This window comes from Apteryx rowi, unplaced genomic scaffold (assembly GCF_003343035.1).
Source record: "Apteryx rowi isolate R43461 unplaced genomic scaffold, aptRow1 scaffold_974, whole genome shotgun sequence".
Lineage (NCBI taxonomy): Eukaryota > Metazoa > Chordata > Aves > Apterygiformes > Apterygidae > Apteryx > Apteryx rowi.
The window spans coordinates 38,566-56,052 of record NW_020451287.1 but is presented as its reverse complement, the minus strand read 5'-3'; the positions used below and the strand labels follow the sequence as shown (position 1 = coordinate 56,052).

Below are 17,487 nucleotides of genomic sequence, written 5' to 3'. Positions count from 1 at the left end.
AAGAGAAATAGGCACCTTGGGAATATTATCTAGACTGACTCCTCAAAAAACTGTATCATGATCTTTTAATTGCACAGTTCCTCCCTCTCTCACGTGTGCACCTTTTCCTTTTCTTTCCTGTTGTAAGGGTGTTTACCTGACAGCAGGGTCTTTGCTCTCTGCAGGCTGCTCTGCTGCTGCTGCTGCTCATGGTTTGCCTGGTGCGTTAATCTGCTCTCTCTGTGTTCTTGGATATGGGATAAGGATTGACAGACAGAGCAGATGATGTTTAAAAAAAATGCAGCTGTCATGTTTAGACATATGGTTTATCTGCCCTTAACTGGGGAAATTGGTGGGTATAAGCAGGGCTGGTGATAACCACAAGTGGTGTTTTCCGGAGAAGCCGTATGGTACAGGTAATGCTGTGTTCCCCCGTCAGGACTACGACGCGGATATCATGGCAGTGGTGAACGACACCGTCGGGACCATGATGACCTGCGGCTTTGACGACCAGCGTTGTGAAGTTGGCCTGATCATTGGTAACACACACTGCTGCTGCAGCAGCGTGCGCGCGGCTTGCTGCTTTGAGCGGCTCGTTCCCTGACGTCCTTTCCCTAAAGGCACGGGCACCAATGCCTGCTACATGGAGGAGATGAGGCACATCGACCTGGTGGAAGGCGACGAGGGGAGGATGTGCATTAACACGGAGTGGGGGGCCTTCGGGGACGACGGCTCGCTGGAGGACATCAGGACCGAGTTCGACCGCGAGATCGACCGCGGCTCCCTCAATCCTGGAAAGCAGCTGTAAGTGAGGCTTTTGTTCACGAGCTTTCTGGCTTCTGCTGACGGGTGGTGTGATCCAGGCGAAGTTACTCCCTCTCAGGAGGGCCAGAGGGGCCCCGTGCAGCCTGGAGCGGTGGCTGAGGACCACCCGGAGCTCCTTCCTGGTGGGCGGGTGGCTGGGAAGAGGACAGGGGCTCTCCTGAACCCTGAAGAGTTTGCTCTTTGCTTCGGAATTGCACCGTTAGCAGCCGCTGGAGCGGAGGGCACCCTCCCYGGGAAGTGCGGGATCTGATCAGGGTTATAAATGTCCCTGTTAGGGCTATGGGTATTTACTTTGTCGGCTCTGGTTCACAGCTTATCGCTGTGGTTCTGGCCTGAGCCAGGTGATTAAAATTAACTCAGGCTTGCTTGTTATCTTAATTATTGCGCTGAACAGAGTGGGGGAGCAAACTCTGAGGCAGAGCGGCTACCTTGCAAGGGCCTATTAGCGTCCCAGGCTGCCTGTGTTATCTCAGATCTCGTCTCAAATTTGCATTTGATTTATTCAGTAATTCAGATGCACCTTGTCTTCAGAGTCGTGATTTGTTTCCACGCTCTCCCCATTTATTTCCCGTCAGCTCTAGCCCCATCCTGCTCCTGCTTTTCAAGCAGGTCTCGAGCCCTCGCTCAGTCCAGCCACAGCTCGGATGTCCGTAGCATTTCTGATCCCACCGGTGCCTTGTCATTTTTTTTGTTTTGTTTTGTTTTTTCCCCCCTTTTGCCTTGCCTGGCAGTGTTGGGGGAGCTGAGGGAGACCAGAGCTGAAGGTCAGAGGGGCTCATCAGCGGTGTTTTGAAGCGCTGGGCTGGGGGAGCCATCTCTTTGCAGAGCCAGGTCCCAGAGCGCGGCGGTGGGTTCAAAGCCGGTGGAGGAAGGCAGGCCCAGCACGCGCGACCCCAGGGAAGACCCAGGAGGAGCTGGGGTAGTCCGAGGTGGAGGACAAACGCGGTGACAGCCCTCATGTAGCTCAAGGGTATCTGCAGAAAGGAAGGGGATATGCTGCTCACTGAGGATGGGACAAGTAGCTCTTCCTCAGCAGCAGAAGGAAGATTTTGGCCAGACGTCGAGACAAACTGTTTAATGCCAAGGGTAAGGCAGCGCTGGAAGAGGGAGGCTGTGCCACCTCCATCCCTGGAGCTTGTTAAGGACGGGTTGGACAAAGGTCTGGTGCTGGTGAGCGTGTCTAGCATTGACCGTGGGGAGAGAAGATAGACTAGAAAGCCTGCAAGTCCCTCCCATCCTCACTTTCTGCGGTTTCGGGAACATCTTATATTACTGAAGAATCTCCAAAGTCACCTTTGCTTGTGGAGGCAGTAAAAATGAGAGGGGGAGTGTGAGGAGTCACAGCAGATGGATGGGTGCCAGCTGGAAACGAGTATTTGTGTTTGATTTAATTCGTTATGTGCTTTAATTTATTAAAGATGTTCTTGCTTCTTTTGTGACTGCTTTCCAGTTGTTTGATCAGCGCTGTTTAAAAAAAAAAAAAATAGAAAAAGGGGGGGGCTGGCATAAATTCCCCCCGCTTGCTGGTTCAAAGCCTGTTCAGTCTGGTGTAGCGAGGCCTTGCTTGGTGTTCGCCTGGACCCTTCCTGGCGAGCAGGCCCTGCGCTGCGGGAGCAACGCGCTTGGCTTGGCTGCAAGGAGCAAGCAGGGCCCCTTTGCAAGGCGGGCGCTGGGCATGGCCACCAAAGCGATAGGGTTTCAGCCTTCATTGACGTGTAGGTGCGGTTTTTGGCTCTCATGCGATGAGCGTGTTTTCCAGCCCGTGCTCCCTTTTCGGCTTGCTCTTTGAATTCAGCGGTTGAAGAATATTTTGAGTAAAACCAGAGTTTGCCCATGGTGACTGCTGCTGTCCTTCCCTCCAGGTTTGAGAAGATGGTGAGCGGGCTGTACATGGGGGAGCTGGTCAGGCTCATCCTGGTGAAGATGGCCAAGGAGGGGCTGCTCTTCGAGGGGAGAATCACCCCTGAGCTTCTGACCAAAGGGAAGTTTGAGACGAAGCACGTTTCTGCCATAGAAAAGTGAGTACCTCTCCCTTTATCTCCCCTAATGGCTCTGAACGTCAGTCTTCTGGTGCCCCCTTTATGGGGGACACACTGTGGTGAGGGTGGTTGCCACCGTGGCCCACCTGAGCCCACCAGCACCCTCTCCTCCAAGCTTCGAAGGCAGGTTTTGGCAGCACACTGGTGGTGGTGCTGCCCTTTTCCTGGGATTTGCTGCTGGTAAAAGCCTGCCGTGGGGTGGGAACGGCTGTGAAACCCGAGGCTGAGCCTTCCTGCAGGGACGCCAGCCTCTTCGTCTGTGTGCACGGCGCTGCCGCTCGCAAGCCGCCGATGTCCCTGCACCGCCACTAAACGTGGGAGTGAGTTGGCTGAGGGCCTCCTGCGAAATGCTTGTGTTGCTCCTTGCCGTCTCCATGAGATCGCCGGGCAGGGAGAAAATACGTGGGACAAAGAAGCCGGAGTGCTTGGCCGCGGCGGCGGCAGYGGCGGGTGCTACGTGCCGACCTCCCAGCTATGTGCTGGTTGGTTTGCTGCAGCGCTGTCGCCCTTTCGCTCAGCGCTTACTGGCTGTTAAAATTCGCATCGCTGGGGCTGCTTGTGCTGTATTCGTCAGGCCAGCTTTGCCTTTGGAAAAGCTTCTGGGTTTTGTGCACGTGTGCGGAGGTAACGTTGGCTGAGCGCAGCGCCCAGGGGACAGCCAGTAACTTCTGCCAGCCTGTTGCGCCCTGCCTTGTGCTYGTACCCCTGCAGACTGCTTATCTAAGCAGCTTTCCGCTCAGCCTGTGGATCCATCTGTCTTAACCACAGAGGTCTGGGTGGATCTGATGCAGTGTTAAACAACGGTGGAAAAAATGGGGGGTGGAAATAGGCCAGGGACTTTGGTTGCTGAGAGCAAAATTTGACCTGAAATTCCACCCCGCACCCCAAAGAGCACCTTGGTTATAAGTATGGGGCAGTTTCCGATTTCTGACCGTCGCTAGTGAGATGCAAGAGCCCTTGAAAGGATGCGTGGGGTGTAGTTAGTAATGACAAGATATGCACACTGCGTTTTTCTCTTTTTCTTGAATGTGACCGAGCTGGATGTGGGGGGACTTTCGTCAGAAGCTTTGCTCTCAGGCTGGGTGCTAACGTGGGAAACCTCAGTGCAAGAGGCAAACATTCAGCGAGGCTGTAAAAGTCTGAAAAGAGACCCATTAGATCACTTGGGCAGCTTGAGCTCTGGGTTTTGTTCTTCGCACTGCGCTTAATTTATCAAGACGTAGAAGCATGCGAGCGTGGGATTAGTTGTAGGCTCAGGACTTTGCTGGCGCTTGCAGCTCCGGCGAGGAGAAGCTGTTTGAAGTTCCCAGCGTCAGTGTGATGAAAATGCATTTAATTTCCCCAGGCTGTAGAAGTGCCCGGAGGGGTCGTTGCTGATTTCTCTCCAACACCCTTCTCAAACCCTCTGTGGGGTTACCGCACGCGGGGCCACCCATGGTGGGACATGCCTCAGTCCTGCTTTTCACCGCTTCCCCCTAAAGCGCGCGCTGTGAAACCCTCTCTCCGCAGGAGCAAAGAGGGCCTGAGCAAAGCCAAAGACATTTTAACCCGCCTGGGAGTGGAGCCGTCGCACGAGGACTGCGTGGCCGTCCAGCACGTCTGCACCATCGTGTCCTTCCGCTCGGCCAACCTGGTGGCCGCCACGCTGGGCGCCATCCTCTGCCAGCTGCGCGACAACAAGGGGGTCGGCCGGCTCCGCACCACCGTGGGCGTGGACGGCTCCCTCTACAAGATGCATCCGCAGTAAGTCCCGCGCCGCTCCGGAGACCTCCCGGGAGGGGGGTCGCTGTGAGCAAAACCCAGGGACTGGGCTTTCAGGAGACCTTCGTTAACGTGGCTTGATCGCTATTTGCAGTTTGAACTCGGCTGTTTTGAGAAAGACTGTGTTTAACACCGTTTTTCAGTCTTTCTGAAGATCCTCTTGGAAAAATCGATGCTTACGCTTCCATGCCTTTTTAAAAACAATCTAGCGTGGTCTTTTTTCCCCCTTTTTTTGAAAGCTACTTTTTAAACCAAACAGTTGTTGGGGTTTATGTAAAATTCGGGGAGGAAGCTGAGCCCTTCTGCGCAGGGTTGTCCCAGTAACCTGGCCATGTCTGTTTGGCGAGAGTTTTGGTGTCAAAAACGACGCAGCCGCCCCGGCCCCTAATCCCGCTGGCCTTTGGGAGTAGCTGCTGGCCTCCGCCYGCGTGGACAGGGCTCGGGCATAAGTGTTTCCAAGGTCAGAAGAAGGAAACTGAAGAAATAGGCGGTATGCAGGTATGGTCTGTGCACGGGTGCCAAAACGCTTTCCTTCAGGAAAGGAAAATGAGGCAGTTTTCGGTCTCGCCTGTAGGATTTGGCTGTAGGAGCGTGAAGTGGGGGGAGTACGCAGCGTACAGGACGTACCTTGGTACTGGAGCTGGCTGGAAGGGCTGAGCGCTTTTTGGGGGGAAACTTTTGAAAAAAGCAAAACAATTTTATTTCCAATTTGTCACTATTTGGTTGAAAAAGGTGGGATTTTTTTAGTTAAGAAAAAAMCATAAAATTTTGGCAAGCAAAAATTTCCAAGAGAATTATTCTGGCCAGTTTTTTTAGGAGGGGACAGGATCTAGGGTGCTTGAAGGTGGCAGGTGTGGGCGCGTAGCCCAGAGGCACCTCGTTTGCCTCRAAGAGGACGGGCTGTTCCTGGAGCTCGGCGCTGCTCGCCCCCCTCGCGCGTTTCGGTCCGCGCTGGCCGCGCAGCCGTTTGAGGTGGCGGTGGTGGAGGTGGAGGAGCGGTGGGCTCGCAAGCGTCCCTTCCCCACAGGTACGCCCGGCGCTTGCACAAAACCACCCGGCGCTTGGTGCCCGACTCGGACGTGCGGTTCCTGCTGTCGGAGAGCGGCAGCGGGAAGGGGGCGGCGATGGTGACGGCGGTGGCTTACCGGCTCGCGGAGCAGCACCGGCTCATCGACGAGACCCTGGCCGAGTTCAAGCTCACGCACGAGCAGCTGCTGCAGGTGAAGAAGAGGATGAGGACAGAGATGGAAGCGGGCCTGAAGAAGAAGACCCACGACACCGCCAAAGTGAAAATGCTGCCCACCTTCGTCCGCAGCACGCCGGATGGGACAGGTAGACCCTGGGCAGCTCTTGGCTTTCCAGAGTGGCTGACCAAGTTTGTCCTTTTTCTGCAGAAGCTGCTGGGTGGGTGCTCCCTTGTTAATTGAAAAAAGGGGAGGAAAAATAAAAAAGGAGGTCTGGAATAAACAGAGCAGCACCTAAAACCTTCGCGTGATAGACACCTTCCACCTTCTGGGGGGAGAAGTGCACCTCTTTTTCTAGATTTCATTTATCCTATTCTTTTACCCCTATTCCTTTACAGAGAATGGAGACTTTCTGGCACTTGACCTTGGAGGAACAAACTTCAGAGTTTTGCTGGTGAAAATCCGCAGCGGTAAAAGGAGAACGGTGGAAATGCACAATAAGATATACGCCATTCCTATAGAAGTGATGCAGGGAACTGGAGAAGAGGTGAATTTGTGYGCTCCTCTTTTGCAGCACTGCTGCTTTTTAAGTACACGCTCAAGTGTAACATGTACAAATTCAAACGTGTGACTTCTCTCTTTCAAGCTGTTTGATCACATCGTTACCTGCATTTCTGACTTCCTGGATTATATGGGAATAAAAGGTGCACGGCTTCCTCTTGGCTTCACGTTCTCCTTCCCTTGCAAACAGACCAGCTTGGATGCTGTAAGTTCGTTAGTATCTTTCGAAGCTGCTCTTGCGCTTATGCCAGGCCTGATTCTCCGCCTTCCCATCACCTACGCGATACTTACGGGAAGGGTGTACGAGGGCAGGGTTCGTGCTCTCCCCCTGATCAGTACAGCTGCTCCTTTATGCGCCTATAAATAGCTCCTTTGAAGGCAGTAATGCAAATGCTACTCAGCCCATGGCGGTGGCGGGCGATAGCATTCAAATTTCCCATGGCAGTGATATTCCCTTTCTTAAGTATTGTCATTTTTCCAGTCGTTTTTCCTGGAGCCCCTGGTTTTGCGGGCTGTCAGCGGAGTCGAGGTCCAGCTGTGCCTGCTGCCAGCGACCTGCCTCCGGCGCTGCCTGCAGCGTGTCGAGCCCCCGCCGCGGCCCCTGGGGCGCCCTTTTCCTCTTTGCTCCCTGTGACATTGGTTAGCTCATTAACTCCCACATATCCCCACCTGTGCACCTGCCCTTCCACTTAGCACTTCTTTTCTTTTTCTTTTACTTATTTATTTATTTTATTTTTTGAAGAAAGATCTCTCTTCTGTCACAGCTGCCTTTGGACTCTGTTGCATTTTATGCTTTGCGCAATAGCGCTGTCTCCTGGTCATATGTTTTTTTAGTGAGCCATGCCACAGTGTTTTGGGGAAAAAGTAGTTTCCCAGTCTCAAATGCTGGCATCTGATGTTCCCCTTTTCATTTTCCATCTTTGGGCAGGATGTTGAATGATTCAGTCCTGGAAATTTGGAGGCTAGGCATAATTAGTGGTTTTAGGTGCAAAGTTCCAAAGATACAGAGATCTTCCTCCTTTACAGAGACTCTTCTGTGCAACTTCATGCTGAAGTGTTTGAAATGTTATGCGTACAGAATAAAATTGGAGTGTTAGCAAAAATAAGATGAATGTTCATGTGTAAGGAAGGAGAAAATAGACAGTGATGTTAGGAGCAGCATTCAGATGTCCAGCTCCCAAACACAGCTTTGCACGTGTGTGGCCATAAATACTCTTGGCCACTTGCTGGGGATCGTGGGGCCAGAGCTGCAGCATGCAACAGCCCTTGGTCACTTGGCTGTKTGAAGCACGGTTATGATTTTGTGCTCTTACGGGCCAGGGAGGTGGGTAAATGCAGGGAAATTATCAGACAGAAACGCTCGGTGATTCTCCCTCAGGGGATTGCAGGATTTGGAGCAGTCTACTGTGCACAAGGAAATTTAATAATAAAGTATTTTCTTTCTTTTTAGGGTATCCTGCTCAATTGGACAAAAGGATTTAAAGCTACAGACTGCGAGGGAGAAGATGTGGTGTATTTGCTCAGAGAAGGGATCAAAAGAAGAGAGGTGATTTTTTTTAACTTTATTTATTTATTTTTCTCTCCCTCCTACTTCTCTCCCGGCTCCAGAACTGGCAGACCTCGCGGGCCAGGCCAGCTCTCTCGCCCAGGGTTTGTGCGCCTCGGGGTGACCAGCCGTGCCCCCCTTTCCACGCAGAGGGGGTTTGCCTTGCGGCGGGTCCAGGGGCTGCACAAAAGGTGTCCGGCAGCCCCGTCGGGTGGTCTGGAGAAAGTGGAATTTCTCAATGTGGTGATTTTTAAGAAGGTTTCTCAGCACACCCTAAATGAGTTCCCTCCCTTACCCTTGTTCTTGGAAAAGGCTCACACAGCTTAGCTGAAACTTTCTAGGAAGGGGAAGAAAAATGCCTGGGAGAGGGCACTAAGTAGTAAGTTGGGCAAATTTTTGTGAGCAAGTGAAAAGAGGCTCTTACAAACCTTAGCTACTGGATTTGCTGCYGGCACTGCTGCAACACGAATGGCAATAGCCATCCACAGCGTGCCTACATGAGAGGTCTGTATTGGAGCGTGCCTAAGCCAAAGTCAACAGGCRGGATTATACTTTCTTCTGGTGTCGTAGCCTATAGTACAGCACGTGAGGAGCTCAAGCTACCTGCTGGTGGATTAAGTTCCTGTTTCTGCATGTGTAAAATCCAGGGCAGTACTTTCAGTTTCTTGTTCCCAGTGTGTTTTGCCGGTGTCCTCTTTCACGTGCTCTTTTTGTGTCCCCTTTTGTGTCACAGGTTGCCCCCAAACGGTAGTCGCTCTGCAAAGATCTCACTGGGTTATTTCTCTTTTCCACAGGAGTTTGACTTGGATGTGGTGGCCGTGGTGAACGATACGGTTGGCACAATGATGACTTGTGCCTAYGAAGACCCGAACTGTGAAATTGGACTCATCGTGGGTACGTGCTAGAGCTGCTTCTTATTCAGCTCTTTTTTCTTACTAAACAGCGCTGTCGTATAAAGCAGGCAGACTCCTGGGAGGAGTTGGGGTCCGGGTGCCGGGGTCAGGATGCAGCCCCAGCGTGGTGCCAGGCTGCGTGGAGGCAGGCCGCGCTGTACATAGTGCTGGTGGTGTCCTCTGCGGTGGGGTGGCAAAGGTCTGTCTGTGTACTCCCGTGGAGACATCCCCGTGGTCAACTGAAAACGTAGCTATGGCGTCCAGGAGTGAAAGGTTTCGAGACCACCAGATATTCCCTCAAAAGCCAGCCACGTGAAGGAGCTGGGAGCAAAATTCAACAGCSAGCTTAGCCCTTGGTCACTGGAGATGTGCATGGGCTGCAGTGCTGAACAAACCCTGCCTGCTTTGACTTGGAGGGTGTCGTGCTTCTCCGGCAGCGTGCATCGGTGGGCACGCGTAGCTCCGCCGGCTCGCTAGAGTATGTGTTAGTCTAGCCCACGACAGCTCTCCCTGCCGGGGTGCTGAGAGCRCCCGCAGCTTGCCTGGAGCACGTGGTCTCTCAGAATAAACGCGTGAAGCAGAGCCGTGCRTTCCCGAAAGGCACGTGATACCGAGCGCTGCTAGACCGAGCGCGGCGGCTGACAGCTCCCTTCCCGGCCGTAAGACAGCTGAAGTAATCCCGCAGGGCACGGCTGGTGCCGTCTGCAAATGCCGCGCTCGGGGCGCCTGCGGCACGCGGCGACATAAATTCCCAAGAGAAGTACGTTCTCGGGGCCTTGCCCGGCGAGGAAGAGAAGGTCCCACAGTGGAGATCTCCCCTAAAGAAGGGGACAAGGCAGCTGTGAGCGTAAGGAGGCCTTTAAGTTGCAGAGCGGCTCTTAGGGCCCTTAAGAGCCTGCACAGGGGCACAGTCGGTCTGCTCTGCCTGGATTTAAAGCAGGTGGGGTGCAGGACTTTCCCCTTGTTGCTTGGCAGGGAGTAACCTTCCGAGGACAAGTCCACGTCATGCTGGTGCCCCTTGGCACCGCGCTGAAATAGGAGAACCAGTGCTTTGGGTCTCCTCTGCCGAATGCTTGGGAAGCTCCTGCGGATGAGACCGGGCTCTGCTCTTCCTCCACTGGCAACAGGAGAGCTTAACATTAAATTAATTAACGTTAACATTAATTGACATTAGCTGACATTAAACATTATCTGCACAGAATCTACAACAGCAGATTAGCTACTGTTTGTGTCACAGTATTGTAAAAAATACAAAGAAACATCGAYTTGCCAATATAACTGAAGCAGAATCTGTGCTGCGACACTTAGAGTTGCAAAGGCAACTTCAGGAAAACTTTTGCTCTGGGTGGCAGCGAAAGCTGCGTCTATCCGCTAATGCAGCTCTGCTCCCTGYGGCCTCCTCGCGCACGGAGCACTTGGTAATCGCCACGCTCCTTGGGACCCCCTTGAACAGCATCGGCCGTGGCATCGTTTCARCACGGGAGTGACCTTCCTGTCCGAGAATCGCTTTAAGCGATTGAATTTTGTGCATCAGAAAAAAACAAGCAAGAACTAAAAAATACCCTGCCATTAGCCAGTAAAATCCCTGGGGGTTTTCTTTGCCTCGTGGCTCAGAGCTCCGGCAAATTTTCCCTTGAACTGTGTGGGTCCTCGGGCTTTGTGAAAGGTGCCTCCTAACTTCCAAAACCGGGGTCGTTGCTTACCGTGGTTTTGGGCTCAGAAGCGCCTGGGGGTGGGCCTGCCGGAGGGGCCGCGCTGCTTCTCCTCCACCGAGGACGTGGGTTTGCTTTGCCCAGTTGTGGGCATCTGAACGAGGTGCCGACAGGGGGAGCCTGCTCCTTCTGGCCGCACTTCGTGGTCAACGGAAAGGGAGAGGTCTCCGCAGAAGGTGCTTCAGCCCGGCGACCATCTGAAGCGCTCTGTGGAGGTCTCTCTCCCTTTCTTGCTAAAGGCAACCAACTGCACATCCCATTTCTGAGCCTAAATTTAGGCAGGCTGAATCCTGCACGGGGAACTGCTGGGCTCCTTGCTGCAGTAACTCGTGCAGTATTGGCTTCCCTTGATGTGGGATTATTGAAGAAGGTTTGTGGCCATGCTGAGAAACGACTTCACTGTTCAGAAAACGCACGTTCAAGATCCACCAGAGGTTTTGTCACGGCTCTCGTGCTTGTTCCAGTGTTGTTTTGATTCAAAAAAAGAGTAATTTCAGTGTTTGCTTGTTTCAGGAACTGGCAGCAATGCCTGTTACATGGAAGAGATGAGGAACGTGGAGATGGTGGATGGCGAGCAGGGAAGGATGTGCGTGAACATGGAATGGGGAGCTTTTGGGGATAACGGATGCCTGGACGACATCAGGACAATATACGACAAGGCGGTTGATGACTATTCACTAAATGCTGGCAAGCAAAGGTACTGCGTGACAGCCGGGCAGACTGCTGTGCTAAGAACAAGCCAGACGGTCTCAGACGTTTTTAAGAGATAATTGGATTTCTCCCAGTCAGAGAAGAGAGTGTGCAAGAGCGGCAGATGACTGTGCTGTCCTGTGGGATCGCCCTCGTCTGCCCTTCTCCCGGTAGCTGCTTTTTTTCTCGTTTCCAAAAGAGCAGACAGCTACGACCTTCTCTCTGCTGTGGTCGGTCTATTGGCAATCGATGTGGCTATCGTTGTCAGGCGGTTTTGCAGCCGCGTCCCTGCGTTTCCCTTCCAAGAGCCCGCGGTGCGTTTAGCTACGGCTGCGTTCGGATGGGCCGGGCAGAGCGTCTGCCCGGAGCTTATTTGCTGCCGCTGGGCTGCAGCAAGGCTTTTGGTGAGAGCTCCAAGAGTCTTGCAGTTACTAAGGGGCTCTTTTTCTCCTCCCCTGTTGTGCCGAAAGGGATAAGACGGCTTGTTGTTCCTTTGCTGATAGTCTCTGGTGTAATCTCTTTTAGCTGAACTCTTTGCAGAGGGTTCGCCTCTAGAAACCCTCAGCCTAGGCCAGCCAGCATGGTCAGCGTGAGGCCGTCCGGAGCTTTTTAGCGGCTGCAGATAGCTCTTGTTTCAGGCAATTTGCTGGATGAAGTACCTCATGGTAGAGGACCTGTCCGTCGGCCCTGGAGGCTGGGTCCCAGCTGGGGGGTCCGGCTCGCGCGTGGGTATGTTGTTCCCTGCCCCCTTCAAGAAAGGGCTGCCGAGGAGGTGGAATTGGCATCGTTGCAACCCGGCTGAGAGCGCTGAGGTTGCTGCCTGCCCAGACTGCTGGGTTTTTTTGTTGTTTTTTCCCTTCTCTCTCCATAATTTTTCACAGCAATGCTTTGATGCCAGGGTAATGGGGCTATTAAAGAGACTGTGCGACTAAAGTAAATCTGACTGCAGACCTGGGAGATGCAGATAAGTTGGCAGGTTCCTTGCAAAGCTCTTGAGAGGGTGGGAGGACACGAACGGACCCAGAGAGATGGAAACTGCGAGAGCCCCGCGCAGCAGCTGAGTCAGCCTGGAATAAGCTGCCAGAGGTGGCGGTGGAGACCGCTGGGGGAGTAATTTATTCTGGGAACAGCTAGGCACTTAAGAGGGAGGACGCTCGCCGGGTACAAGCCCGAGACAGTTCACAGTCTTAAATGGACTGTGTGGCCCGCGTCCAGGGTGGGATGGTGCGCCGGGCTCGGCTTCAGCCAGGACAAAGCCCCCGCTTAGCGTTTCAGGAGGCGATCTAAAAGCTGCCAGGGCGATGCATCACCAGATGTACTGCTCGATAAATGGGAAAGCGCTCAGTCCTCCTTGTGAAGGAGAACTGGCCTCGGTCACGGAGCACAAAGCGCTCCCTCCAAAGGAGCAGGATGCCGGAGGAGAGCAAAGCAGGCTCCTGCCTTCCTTGGCACGGGACTGCCGGGCACGGCTCCTCGGTGGGCACCGGGAGCAGGCGTGCGGGCGAGCAAAGCCCGGGCGGCCCGCGCTCGATTTCCAGGGCGCAGGGTTTGTCCCTGTAGTCTCAGGCTCCGCTCACGGCGAGGAACGAACTCTCGCATCTGTTGGCTTAGGGTGGAGGAGCCGAAACTTCACCAGAAGCTTTGAGCCCGGTCTCTTCCTCCCGGCCCCGTGGCTTCCTTCCCGCTGGCGTCTCCATGCCCTGGGAAGCGCTGGGTGCCCGTCCCTGGCCGGTGCCTCTGGACGGGCAGCGCGCACGAGGCCAAGGAGCCGCGGTGGAAAGTGGTGCCAGAAATTCCCTCTCTCCGGTCCGGAGGCAGGCCTGCAGGGGGGAAGCTCCGGTCCTGCCTGCAGTTGGGGCGTGAAAGCGCGGTTCCTCCTTACTGATTCTGGGCTACCGCTTCCTTACCAAAAACCAGGTGCTGGAATGAACCGCTCCGTAACAAAGCACAAGTTAACCTCATTCCCCCGGCTTGCTAGTTCACGCCTTATATCATGGTCAGCAATCCTGGGAAAATGCTCGAGAAGCTCCTGAATGCCAGACGTCAGGGATGAGCTTGCCCGCGCTCAGCGCTGTTGCTGCAGGGYGCTTGGGGACTTTAGCCTTGCAGCTCTGCGCTTGCCGTGGGGTGGAAATACCGGCCGTCACCGATGACCGCTGAGCTGGGGGAAAACGGCGGCGAGGAGCAGACGAGGCGCTTGCCGATGGGCTCGTGAGCTTTCCCGCTGCGCCTTCGTGGTTTTTTCCCGCCTTATTTCCGTAATAAACGGCTGCTCTGCGTGAATCGGGTTGCGCTTCTCGTGTCGCGTCATGGGCGAGCAGCCTCCCCCTGAGACGCGCTGCCGCCTCCTCTTGCAGGTACGAGAAGATGATCAGCGGCATGTACCTGGGGGAGATCGTCCGCAATATTTTGATCGACTTCACCAAGCGGGGCTTCCTGTTCCGCGGTCAGATTTCGGAGACGCTGAAGACCAGGCACATCTTCGAAACCAAGTTCCTGTCTCAGATTGAGAGGTGAGAGCCCGGCACAGGCGGCTGCTCGGAGGCAGCGGCGCGGGACTTGCCTGGCCGCCCTGGGAGCCGCAGCTGGGGAACGCGGTTCGGTTCCCCAGGGATCACTGTGGCTTCGGCTGTAAGGAAGAGCCTGCGCGTAAGCAGGACGACGCTCTAAAGCGTCAGCTGGATTTCTGCATTTCTGCACAGCTAAATCACGGCCATGGCTGTGAAAGGTTCCCGTATTGCATCACTTTCTTTACTTGTTTATAAGTCCAGCCGTTTGCTTGTGCCCCTTGTGCGTGCGAACCTTGGAGCTATAATTACTGAGCTGAATGAGTGCTATCTGCTTATTCCCCACTGTACATTTTTAATCGTGTCTTTATTGCTGGGGCTCTGCATCTTAAAGTAATCTCAAAGCCTACTGAGTCTTTATGGGGGGAAGAAAAAAAACCCAAGTCGGTACTAAAAATATTTTCCTGGAATACCCTCGGAAAGCCCTGACGAGGGGAAGCAATGCAGAGCTGGACTTGGGCACCCGCTCGCGCCCCTCTGCCGCACCGCTTGCACGTGGCGGCAGCGTGGCGACGCTTGCTCTCCGCTTCTCACGGTGGGGTCGGGATCGCGGGAAGCCTCTAACGCCTTGCTCTTGTCCCGCAGTGACCGGTTAGCCTTGCTCCAGGTGCGAACCATCCTGCAGCAGCTGGGGCTCAACAGCACCTGCGACGACAGTATCATCGTCAAGACGGTGTGCGGAGCGGTGTCGCGGCGAGCGGCTCAGCTGTGCGGTGCCGGCATGGCTGCGGTGGTAGATAAAATTAGGGAGAACAGAGGATTAGAGCACCTGGAAATAACGGTTGGTGTAGATGGGACTCTGTACAAGCTACATCCACAGTGAGTATTTGCCGTCTCTGCGTTTGCCTGTGGCCTGTAGCGCGTTGCTGCACGTCCTGTCTCTTGACCCACCAGAAACTGGTGTCTCTTGCTTGCTAGGAAAAGAGCCAGGGAAGGGAGGACTTAGTTAAGGGTGGCCAGGGCTTTCTAAAAGGCGATGAGGGGAACAACAAGGCCTCCTGAAGGATTCGGAGGGCCGTGCCAAACCGAAGGTGGTGGAACTTGCTGAGCAAGTTTTAGCGTGACAAGGGGATGATCTCTGGATTCACGAAAAAAGCGACATGGCAGCGCCCAAATTTCTGGTACATCTTTGGAGGATGTTTATGTATGGCGGGGCAGAGGAGACGGACTGTCACGAAGCAGTGACAGGCGAGAATAAGAGGCTAAAAGAGCAGGTGACAGGAGGAGGAGAGGGCGAAGTGCCTGTCTGAGCTGTGCATGGGTGCAGGCGGGTGGGTGGGAAGGAGAAGACCATACGTGGTGTCTTCTCTCCCTTTTTCTGTGATAKCGGGTAACCCTGATCACGGAGAGAGGCCGGAGTGGGATAAAGTGCCTTGTTCCTCTAACTACTGCTGCTCCCTGTCTTCAAATTCCCCACAGTTTCCAGCATTACCGCTCTTTCCATGGTGAAGGGGGAAGCGTTGCAAGGGCCCGTGGTGGTGCCGTGGGATCTCCTCCCTCCCTCCCTCACCGCGGTGGTTTCCCTTTTGCAGCTTCTCGAGGATCATGCACCAAACAGTCAAAGACCTGGCGCCCAAGTGCGACGTGACATTCCTTCTCTCGGAGGACGGCAGCGGGAAAGGGGCGGCGCTCATCACGGCGGTGGGCTGCCGGCTTCGCGACGCCGAGCAGAACTGAACTCCTCCAACCTGGCCCCGATTCTGTCTTGTGAGCACTTTCTCATAAAGCAGCGACTGCCTAGTCTGAACTGGTAAAAACCCAGAACTCACTGCTTTATCGGGGGGAAAGAAAAAATACAACTAATGATATAAATAGGATACAAGATAGAATGTGTGCTGTTAATAATATCTCCTGTTTCTGGACCCCCAATCTGCATGTTTCTTATTCACCTTGTTGGTACCTTCCCCATCCGTAGGTCATTGAAAATCAGTCTATACTTTCTGCAGCCGTCAAAAGTCGGTTGTTGTCCGAGATGAGATTGCCCCCAAGTGATGTGCGTTGAGAGCTGCCGTTGCATCGCACAAACCGTGCTCTGCCCAGCATCCCCGTTAAGCGTGCCGCCACCACGCCGACCACGAGACCCGGGGGGTTGTGCTTTCGGAGACGGGGAAGCAACAGTTCCCTCCTGCACATCTACCTGCTGTTGTTTCCTTTAAAGCGGTTGCGGAAACGTTACGGTGCGTCGGCGCTCTGCACGCGCGTATCTCTATAGTGGGACTTGGCGCCGCAACTGACTCGCTTCCTCGATTCCTGTTTTGTCACGGTAAAAGTAAATGCCCTTGTCCCACAGATCTGGTTCTACTGGTATTTCCCACTGCTTCTGTGAATAGTGTTGTGTTACCGAGCAAAACCTGTAACGTTTCGGCAAAAAATCCCTAAGGAGTAAAACGAAGTGGCTGGTGGTTGGGGTAATCCAAATCTCCAGGCCCAGGAAATGGGTAGATTTGTGGTCTTGAGGCAGGCTGCCCTCTGCTCCTCTGTTTAGGAGCTCTTACAGAATTATTTCCTATCTTTCTTACTAGTATAGATGGGGGCACCGCAACTGCCGGTCTGCTGAACCTGCAGCCGAACAGTGTCACTCGGATGTGCACTTCCTTCTCTCGCCTTAAATGGGTATTTGCTTCCCCTCAGAGCTTTAATCTTTAATACTGTTGAGCAGCCACTCAAAACACAACAGCTAAAGTTAATGAGGAGAAAGGAATTTGAGGGTTTGATTTTCATCTTGGCTTTGAGGACCCAGTTGCATAAACCAACCAAACCACAAAACCAAAAGCAGACCCAGCTTATTCCAAGACTAAAGCAACAACAAAGATTACACACACTTGGTGTATCGTGTCCTCCGTCGAGTCGATGCCGTTGTTACATTCACATAGCAGTTATATTACTTAAATTGAGAAGTGGGTTAGGAAGGCAGAAGTTAAATAACATTTGCAAGTCACACCACTTTCTTTCTGCAAAGAGGGAGACCTCACAATAGTATTTAATTCCCATTCTTCTACCAAAAATGAATTTGAGATCTCTGCATGGTTTTCCCTCCTCTCTTTTCCTGCAGAAAGTAGACAGAAATTTGCAGGCTACTCCTGTTTGTTCTCTTTGCGCCCCCTAAGATTTGGATTGCCCTACCTATTGATAACATTTCAGTATGCGTTATGGTGCACTGTGCGTGAATGTCGTAAAGTAACATGTGAGTCACAACCAGTCATTGCAGCTTTAAGTGTGTGTCTACCTGAAAAATTGCATGCCTAACTGGTTTTGCAAAGGTAGAGAGTCTTTTTACTTTGCACACTAGTAGCTACGATACTAGTGTTACGTGATATTTGTGGAAAATATTAAACTTTTTTTGATGTGCGTTAACTGGTGTTTAGTGGTTCTTTCCAGAGAGACGCTGTTGGCCGGTGGCTTAGTGCTTTGGGAAATATCTATTGTGCAGGGAGAGCCGCAAGCTAATCCCAGTGGTGCTTGGGTTTTGCGCGCGCGTGCTTATTCCTGGGCATTCAGTCAGGTTCAAACGGGGGATTTCAGCCAGGTCCCCGTGCCTCGCGTTTCCGAACGGCTCATCGGAGTCTGTCGGAGGCGCAGAGGTGACCGTGCCCGAACCTTAGGGCGCACGTGGCTTGCCCGCATGCCTCTCGCGCCCCGTTCTGCTGGGGGACCTGCAGCGGCGCCAGCATTTGCGTGACCGCGGTGTCAGGCGCTCACGCCGCGGGTTTGCGTGTGCCCTGCTAGATCC

The 17,487-nt window shown here is 53.6% G+C and overlaps 1 protein-coding gene across 6 annotated transcripts in view; it reads left to right on the top strand.

The window, feature by feature from the left end:
• The window catches only part of HK1 (hexokinase 1), a 33,183-nt gene extending 16,072 nt beyond the window's left edge, over positions 1 to 17,111 (top strand). For 4 of the 6 annotated variants that reach the window (XM_026054891.1, XM_026054895.1, XM_026054894.1 and 1 more), the window contains exons 6-18: positions 419 to 518; positions 600 to 783; positions 2,667 to 2,822; positions 4,353 to 4,586; positions 5,632 to 5,936; positions 6,187 to 6,335; positions 6,435 to 6,554; positions 7,800 to 7,895; positions 8,690 to 8,789; positions 11,014 to 11,197; positions 13,548 to 13,703; positions 14,343 to 14,576; positions 15,290 to 17,111. In XM_026054891.1, coding sequence (XP_025910676.1) covers positions 419 to 518; positions 600 to 783; positions 2,667 to 2,822; positions 4,353 to 4,586; positions 5,632 to 5,936; positions 6,187 to 6,335; positions 6,435 to 6,554; positions 7,800 to 7,895; positions 8,690 to 8,789; positions 11,014 to 11,197; positions 13,548 to 13,703; positions 14,343 to 14,576; positions 15,290 to 15,434 — 2,163 coding nt within the window. In that variant the 3' untranslated portion in view covers positions 15,435 to 17,111. The remainder of the gene's footprint in view (positions 1 to 418; positions 519 to 599; positions 784 to 2,666; positions 2,823 to 4,352; positions 4,587 to 5,631; positions 5,937 to 6,186; positions 6,336 to 6,434; positions 6,555 to 7,799; positions 7,896 to 8,689; positions 8,790 to 11,013; positions 11,198 to 13,547; positions 13,704 to 14,342; positions 14,577 to 15,289) is intronic. The other 2 variants (XR_003251779.1, XM_026054892.1) reach the window with 2 other exon arrangements.
• The last annotated feature ends 376 nt before the right edge of the window (positions 17,112 to 17,487 follow it).